This window comes from Myotis davidii, unplaced genomic scaffold, assembly GCF_000327345.1.
Source record: "Myotis davidii unplaced genomic scaffold, ASM32734v1 scaffold1134, whole genome shotgun sequence".
NCBI lineage: Eukaryota > Metazoa > Chordata > Mammalia > Chiroptera > Vespertilionidae > Myotis > Myotis davidii.
In genome coordinates, this window is record NW_006286229.1 from 813,049 (window position 1) to 821,274 (window position 8,226).

At 62.8% G+C, this 8,226-nt stretch overlaps 1 protein-coding gene across 1 annotated transcript in view; it reads right to left on the reverse strand.

Moving 5' to 3' along the window:
* The window catches only part of LRP1 (LDL receptor related protein 1), an 86,951-nt gene that overhangs the window by 20,071 nt on the left and 58,654 nt on the right, over window positions 1-8,226 (reverse strand). Inside the window, exons 35-47 of the mRNA XM_015559767.1 lie at window positions 7,878-8,009; window positions 7,512-7,646; window positions 7,198-7,327; window positions 6,972-7,098; window positions 6,442-6,593; window positions 6,223-6,347; window positions 5,548-5,925; window positions 4,076-4,265; window positions 2,279-2,483; window positions 1,570-1,762; window positions 885-1,010; window positions 595-723; window positions 2-121 (exon numbers count right to left, since the gene is read on the reverse strand). Coding sequence (XP_015415253.1) covers window positions 2-121; window positions 595-723; window positions 885-1,010; window positions 1,570-1,762; window positions 2,279-2,483; window positions 4,076-4,265; window positions 5,548-5,925; window positions 6,223-6,347; window positions 6,442-6,593; window positions 6,972-7,098; window positions 7,198-7,327; window positions 7,512-7,646; window positions 7,878-8,009 — 2,142 coding nt within the window. The remainder of the gene's footprint in view (window position 1; window positions 122-594; window positions 724-884; window positions 1,011-1,569; window positions 1,763-2,278; window positions 2,484-4,075; window positions 4,266-5,547; window positions 5,926-6,222; window positions 6,348-6,441; window positions 6,594-6,971; window positions 7,099-7,197; window positions 7,328-7,511; window positions 7,647-7,877; window positions 8,010-8,226) is intronic.

An 8,226-nucleotide genomic window follows, 5' to 3' on the forward strand; every position in this document is an offset into this window, starting at 1 on the left:
CTGTTGCAGGGAATCTCGTCGGAGCCGTCCCCACAGTCATCTGCCCCGTTGCACCACAGGATGTTGGACACGCACCGCCCGTTGTTGCACTGGCGGAAAGTCTTCTTGCAGCGGCGGGAGTCTGCGGGTGGGGAGCGGGCAGCGGGTCAGCAGCAGCTACAGCGGAGGGGCTGCCTCTGCGTCTGATGAGCTGCCCTGCACTCATTCCCTGGACAAAATGCAGCCCTGCTACAGGCCTGCCCGGCACAGGGCTCGGGTGGTTCTGCAAAACGCCGTTGGGTCCTGGGGCTTTTGCTCCCTCACTCCCGTGTCCGTGGCTGGAGTGGAGGCTGGTGCCTGCGGTCAGGGGTCTGGGGAGTGGCTCCTTAGGCTGGAGTGGAGGCTGGTGCCTGGGGTCAGGGGCCTGGGTCGTGGCTCCTTAGGCTGGAGTGGAGGCTGGTGCCTGGGGTCAGGGGCCTGGGTCGTGGCTCCTTAGGCTGGAGTGGAGGCTGGTGCCTGGGGTCAGGGGCCTGGGTCGTGGCTCCTTAGGCTGGAGTGGAGGCTGGTGCCTGGGGTCAGGGGCCTGGGTCGTGGCTCCTTAGGCTGGAGTGGAGCTGCAGTAGGACGGCTTCTCGTCGGACTTGTCCTTGCAGTGGGAGACGCCGTCGCACGTCAGGCTGAAGTGGATGCACTCGCCGTTGGCGCACTCGAACTCGTCTTGTATTCGGCATGAGGAATTCACCGCTGGGGAGGGAGGCGGGGAGCTTCATGAGCCAGGGTCCCGGCAGCATCCCTCTCCCCACCCGCACGAGGGCATCCTCAGTTTCTCCTTGGTGAAAGGGGAGGGGCTGGTCCCCAGGGTGCACCCCGTCCCCGCCAGCACCCGCCTCCCTCCCGCGTCTCACCCCGGCAGGTGAGGTCCTCCTGGAGGATGCGGCCCCCTCGGCAGGAGCAGTTGACGTGGCCTTGGTGGGTGAGCAGACACAGATCCTGGCAGCCCTCGTTGTTGATGCGACAGGGGGAGAGCTCACCTGAGGCCGGGACGGGGGGCGGTGGGCTTGAGTGCACAGATGGGATGCGCACCCACTCCCCCAGCTTCCCTGAGCTCCCGGCACTGGCCGTGGCAGGCGTGTGGTGGGGGACCGGGTGGGGTGTTTGGGGTGCCTGAGATGGAGGGTGTGCTCTTAGGTGGGCGTCATATGGAATTCCAGGTGTGCTTTGGGGCGAGTCACGTCTACGCAGACTTCAGATCATGTATGTAATGGGGGCCCCAGGGCCTGTGTGAGAGGCCCGGGAAAGCTGCAGTCTGTGTTGGGGACACTTAGTCAGCCAAGCCCAGTGAGGGGGGCGGTGTCTGCACGCGATGCAGCTGGTGGTGCAGGCAGAGCCTGGGCTGAGAGCGTGCGATCAGCCTCCGGGGGATTTGCGGTTCTGGGCGGGAGGAATGACAAGAGCATGTGCTGGAGGTCCACGGAGTCAGATGAGACCAGAGGAGGGTGGCAGGAGTGTGTGTGAGTGTGTGAGTGTGCATGTGTGTGCACACTGGCAGGACGGGCAGGACAGCACGGCTGGTGCAGCGGCCCCACTCACAGCTGTTGGTGTCATTGGCCACTGCGATGATGCCCATGGGCTGCTGGGGGATGTCCACGCGCAGCAGCTTCATGTCGCTGCCCACGTACTTGTTGGCTCGCTGCACGGCCCGCCGCACCCAGTCGGTCCAGAAGATGTGCTCCCCGTACACGGCCAACCCGAAGGGGTGGACTGGCTCCGACTTCAGGATCACCTGCGGAAACAGCGCCGTTGCCGTCCCAGCATCGCATGGGCCTCTCGCCGACTCCACCCCCTGCAGCAGGCGCCTGGCCTAAGCCCCTGACAGTCACAGAGTGGGAGGGGCCTGCAGAGGCATCGTGCCACCTCCCTCACTGAATTGAGGGGGAGGCCACGCCTGGATGGTGAGGGCTGTGCAGCCGCACAGCCAAGTGGCAACGCCAGGGCCTGGATGGGGCGCCTAGGGCCCCCCTGGTTCTTCCTACCACGGGACGGCCTTAAATTATGTAGGTGATGCCTGAGGACTTTATGAGGGCAGGATCCATGCATCCCCAGGACCTAGGACAAAGGACTAGGACTCCCCTGTCTGTTCTGCCCTTCCCTGGCCTTCCCACCCCCAGGCCCTGGGCCAACCCGCCTCCCTGACGCTCCCTCTCTGTGACTCTGTGCCTGGCGCTCTCCCCAGCTGATGGGCCATCCCTGCCCCAGCCCCCTCGTGCCGCAGTCCATCCGCCTGCCCCCGGAGACTCACGTAGCGGTGGGAGCCATCATACTCGCACCGCTCGATCTTGTCCAGGGTGGCGTCGGAGAAGTACAGCTTCTCCGCACGGTGGTCGATGGCCAGGCCGTTGGGGGTGCGGATGTCCTTCTCGATGAGAGTCAGGGCATTGGCCCCAGACAGGGCCGCTCGCATGATGCTGGGGTGCTGCTCGTTCCAGTTGGTCCAGAACATCAGGCTGCGGGGAGAGAGAGCCTCAGGGGACAGGAGTCAAGGCCAAGGGGTCCCCCACAGAGGGCCCAGGTCAGTCAGGGAGTGGACCAGACCCCGGGCCCCAGGCAAACTCCGAGCTGCTAAGCCACACAGCCCCGGTGCTGGGAAGGGCCCGGCCATCTGCATCTCCTAAGACAGTGTAGCCAAGTGAGTTAGGCTCTCAGGCTCCAGGCCTGGCCCCACCACTTGCCAGCCAGGGACCTCACCACGTTACGTAACCTCTCCATGCCTCAGTTTCCCCCTCTATGACGTGGGGAACTACTCCCTGTCCCATAGGGTGGTTTGAGGGTTGAACGAGTCAGCATCCATCTGGACGACAGCCCTGTATTTCCTATTATTTTATTAATGCTCTCTTCTCCCGGCATCCAGGAGACCCTTGCTGAGTGTCTGCTCTGTCCTAGGTCCTGGGGATGCACGGATCCTGCTCTCACAAAGTCCTCAGGAATCACCTACGTAACTTTGCATATTTGTGGTCTGAGCCTCTGAAAGAGCCTCTGGGCCTGGAGGTGGTGGGAGGGCCCGTGCCGTGCTCCCCTCTGCGGCAAGGCCCCGCCCCGCGGTGGGTGTGCAAGACCTCAGGCGGGCCGAGCACCACTGTGTGAGGGTGTGGTCCTCACGTCGCCTGCACTGGGTGGTGACTCCGGGTTCTCGGTCTCAGAGATTCACTTAATCAGCCTGGGGTGGAGCCGGGAGCCAGCCGTCCCCAGGCCAGACTCACGCACCCTGGGGTTCTGGGGTCTGAGAACTGCTGAGCTGCACGGGAGTCAGGTCCGTTCTCCAGTTTTTTTCAGAAGATCTGCTATCCCCGCCCCCAGTACTTCTGCACCCCCTCCCCCTGCCCCTCTGATGTCTGGCCACAGAGCTGTCCTCGGCCAGTGGACTTGTCTGGCTTGTGTTCTGGATTCCTTTGCACCCTCAGCACCCACCCCACCTGCCTGGGAACCTTTGGATTAGGTGTGGGAGGCCCCCTTTCATCCCTCCCTACCTGGAGCTCTCCCTCCTCCAGCTCTTTCTCAAAGCACTCCCGTCTGTTCTGCCCTTCCCTGGCCTTCCCACCCCCAGGCCCTGGGCCAACCGCCTGCCTGATGCCTCAGCGATCACAATGGCCCTGAGCCATCATGCTTCCCGCCACGACTTCTCTCCCAGCTGGTGGCTTGAACAAGCCCAGCTCAAGGGGTGCACACAACAGGTGGGTTCAGCGGACAATCTTTGCCTGAAGTGTGAAGTCCCAGAAATACACAGGACCTACTATGTGCCTCGAACATGGCTCGCTGATGAATGAATGGACTGATCCCCAAGCCAGAAGGTCCTCCGCAGCCCCCTTTCTGATCCTCCCCTCGGCTCAGGTGCCCGAAATTATGATCCCTCACATTACAGGAGAGGAAACTGAAGCTCAGAGAGGTCATGTAGCTGGTCCGAGGTCACACAGCAAGGAAGCAGCTGAGCTGAGGTTAGAGCCACCTCTCCAAAATGCCCTGCCTGGGTCTGCTTGGGTGGTTTCTACCCCCCGAGACCCCCGCCCCGCCACGGTCCCTGCCGCCCGAGCACTCGGCTCACTTCTGGCACTCATCCAGCACAAAGGCCCGTGGGTGGTCATCCCCAGACATGGTGATAACTGTCTCGCGCTCGAAGGCCCCTACGCGGGTCTGGTCCACCGTGTGGCGGGTGATGGTGGATGTCGTGTAGCTGGTCCAGTAGAGAGTGTCCCAGGCACGGTGATAGGCCAGGCCTTCCACGGAGCCCACATCTACGAGAAGGAAGGAGCAGCCGGGGTTGGGATGGGGCCAGAGAGCAGGGCTGAAGGGACGGCCTGGGCAGGAGCTAAGGGGGCAGCCTCAGGCACCCCCTTCCTGACCCATGTGGGGTGGGAAGAGATGTGTGGGAGCTGGGAAGCTGGGGGGGGACACAGCCCTCGGTGCCCCCAAGCCCTGTGGTATTACCCTGTTTCCCACCCAATGACCCACGGCCTAGCTCCTGGCCCTCTTCCTGCGTCTCTCGCTGTGGGTAGACAGGACTTTATGATTGCATTTTACATTTAAGTCCATGATCAATTTTGAGTTCACTTTTGACTCCCCCGCCCCCGGAGCTAGAGTTCTGCCATGTTGGGTGTGAACTGGATTTACTGGGAGCTTCCTACTTAAAAAGACCCTGAGCCAGATGTGTTGTAAACATCTTCAACTCAGGTTCAAGAACTGAGTGCACAGTGAGAGACAGGTATCGCCGCTAAGAGAAAAAGACTCAGGGTTTCAGGGGCTTCACGCTGTGGGACCGCGGCTGCCAGAGGCGCCGCAGTGGAGGCACGGCAGCCTGGACAGTGGCCGAGGGCGGGGCCACTCTGCAGCCTCTGCGGTCCAGCCCAGGCGGCAGAGGGTCACGTTTAGTTTGGACGCTCCATGCTTAGACAGGCGTGTGGACTGGACCACGTGAAGCAGAAAGCTTCCAGAGGCGGCTGAGAAGACAGCCTGTTGCTATCACCCCGGCAGACCCGGCCCGGTTCCCTGTCTGGTTGGATGAATGAACACATGATCACGTGAATGTGTCTAAGGACCCGGGATGCCTAGCCTGGAGAAGACAGGACGCAGGGGAACCAAACAGTTTCCACAGAGCGGGAAGGCTGCCCCAGGATGACGGCTCCAGCGCCCACGGCCCTTCCTGGCCCGTCCCGTCCTGAGCTGAGCTGAGCTCTCACACCGGCCGCCTCTGCGCTCCTGTCGCTACACAGACAGGAAGTCGGAGGCTCGGGGAGCAGAGGGAACGTGCCCAGGTGACTGAGATCCTGTGTCTGGGCGTGAACCCGTGAGCACCGGACACACAGAGGGGAGCTGGGGCTACCTGGGCAGCCTGGGGGCGAACCAGGACCAGGGGGCAGTGAGAGGGGAGCCAACTCAGCCTCCAGAGGAGGAGAAACGTTCCAGTAGCTACAGCGGCATAGCGTGATCCGAAGGCCGCCTGTCAGGGGCTCTGAGGCAGGTGGGATAAAAAAAAACCCCCACCCCCGTTTCCTTGGAAGATTCGGAATCCGGGCTCACTCTCCACAATGGTGGTCCTCCCGGAGCCGTCGTCATTGATCTGCTGGATGTTCCCAAAGTGGATGTCGCTGAAGAAGATGCGGTTGGGGGTGCCCGGGGAGGTGCCTGCTCGGTAGTCGAAGGCCAGAGCAATGACATTTTTCATGTGCTTAGGGTCCTCGAAGGCCTGCACGGGCGCGTTGAGATTGCGCTCATCCGACAGGTGGATGCTCTTGAGGATGGTGCGCTCCGAGTAGAGCAGGTAGCCAGCGTACTCGCGGCACGACGCCCCGTCTTCAGCCAGCATCCCATGGGCGCAGGCGCAGGCCCGCTGCCCGCCACCCCGGTACAGACACAGCTGCTGGCACCCACCGTTGGCCACTGCACACACGTTGGTGCCTGGGGGAGGGCGCAGGAAAGGAGGAGGCGATGGAGGGCGGGGCCTGCCTTGGGGGAAGACTCATGGGCGCCTGTGTCATCTCCGCTGAGGTGGACACTCTGGTACCCCTCCTCTGCCTCCCCCACTTCAGACACCCTCCAGCCAGCACCAGTCCGGTCCTGGGGCTCCCCAGCCCCTGCTCGCCAACCCTGGGTCTCCAGGGCCCCTGGGAAGTGCCCCTTGGGGTCTCACTTCTCTCCCAGCCCCCTCGCTCTGGGGCCTGGGGGTGAGCACGCAGGCCGGGCCCCCCGCCTCACCTTTCTGGCGGTCCCGGTTGAAGACCTTGATGTCTTTGAGCTGGACGCCGATGCCCGTCCGCAGGGGCACCGAGTCCGTGGCGTTGTCTTTGCTCCCGCGCTTGATGGAGCCATTGGCATGAGTCCTGTGGGAGGGAAGGGCCATGAGCAGGATGTCCACTGGGGCCGGGAGGGAGGGCACGGACCGAGCGGATGGGAGGCTGGCGCGGACGCCCTCACCTGTCACTCCAGTAGATGAAATCCTCAAACACAGACACGGAGAACATGTCCATGTTGTTGCTGGACAGAACCACCTCGCGGTTCTCCCCCGTCTCCAGGTCGATCCGCTCGATCTTGTCCGTCCGGGCGTCACACCAGTACAGCTTCCCCTCCTACAGGCAGAGGCACCACCTCATCTCCAGCCCCAGGCCCCACCTGCGCCACCTGCCCTGCACACTCACTCCCGACCCTTCTGTCTCTCCTCCTTCCTCCACCTCTTCCACTCCCCGACCTGCTAATCTGCCGGCCTCCAGGGTTCCCTCCAGTCCCCACTCTGGGTGACCCTCCCCCACCACGTCTAGGGTGGCAGGAGTCCTACTCTGGCGGGGACTGGGCCAGAAGACCCCGTAACTCCCTGCGCCCATATCTTCCTACCAAATGGGGGGCTGTTACAGGGGGATTCACAGGGGAGCAGGGCATGGGATGAGGGGAGCTTCCCCCAGAGCACGGGGTCCTTCCCCCCGGCCCCTGGGCCACGCCTGCATCCACACCTGATAGTCCACCGAGATGCCGTTGGGCCAGCTGATGCTGACGTTAACCAGCACCACGCGCTCGGTGCCGTCCAGCCGAGACCGCTCAATCCGTGGGTACTGGCCCCACTCAGTCCAGAACAAGTACCTGTGGGATGGAGGGGCACATGGGCTCAGTCCCCAGAACACGGAGGAGTGGGGCCTGTCAGTGCGGGCTGTGGAACGGCCGCCCTGCCCGGCTCCTCACCCCTTCTCCGGGTGGACGGTGATGGCCCGGGGCTTGTCCAGGCCCTGGGAGATGACCACGTAGCGGAAAGAGCCATTGAGCCGGGCGACCTCGATGACATCAAAGCCCTGGTCCGTCCAGTAGATGTTGCCTGAGGAAGGAGAAGGTGCTCAGGGGGTGGGGTGGGAGCATGCGCTGGGGTCCCTCCCAGCCCCAGGTACCCCTGCCGCTCCCCCATCTGTTCCTGCCTGCCCCTTCTCCTCAGACCCCTCCTTCCAGGACCCCACTTCCCCATCCTCTGCCTCACACGGAGCCTGCACCCTGCCGTGGCTCACCTGCAATCCAGTCCACGGCGATGCCCTCCACGCGGCCAATGCCATTGGTCACCACGTCCTCACGCCACGTCTGGTCTCGCTTCGCCCGGCTGATGGTGCTGAGGCCCATGTCCACCCAGTAAATGGTGTCATTTTCTGAAGGTGGAGAAGCCAACATGGGGATGCCGAACAAGGCAGGGCCAGTGGGGGGTCACACTCACATGGGGTCAGGACAGAGGTGAGTGACTGCTGGGGGGGCCTTGAAGGGCAGATGGAGAGGGGTGGGCAGCTCTGCTAAGGGCCTGAGGTCAGGCAGCCTGACCCTGGACCCCAAGCACACCATCCCCAAAGGTCATGCTCCACTGCCTCCTGCATCGAATGGCTCACCAGCGTGGAAGTCGATGCCGACAGCCAGGGAAGTCCCGGACACTGGGACCAGGGCGTCCGACTTGTCGTTGGGATCCAGGGGGATTCCGCGGATCCCCTCATGCACAGAGTACAGGAGGAAGGAGCCCACACCTGAAACACAAGAACACTGCAGGCATGAGCCTCACCAACACCCCTTTAAACTTGGCTTCTGTCACCCTCACACCTCTTCTTCTATACAGCCCCTTAAAATATAATAAAAGCATAATATGCTAATTAGACTAGACAGCCAAACGACCTTCCAGACAAAGCCGGGGCTGTGAGGGCCAAGCCCCATGCACAAATTTTGTGCATTGGGCCTCTAGCATAT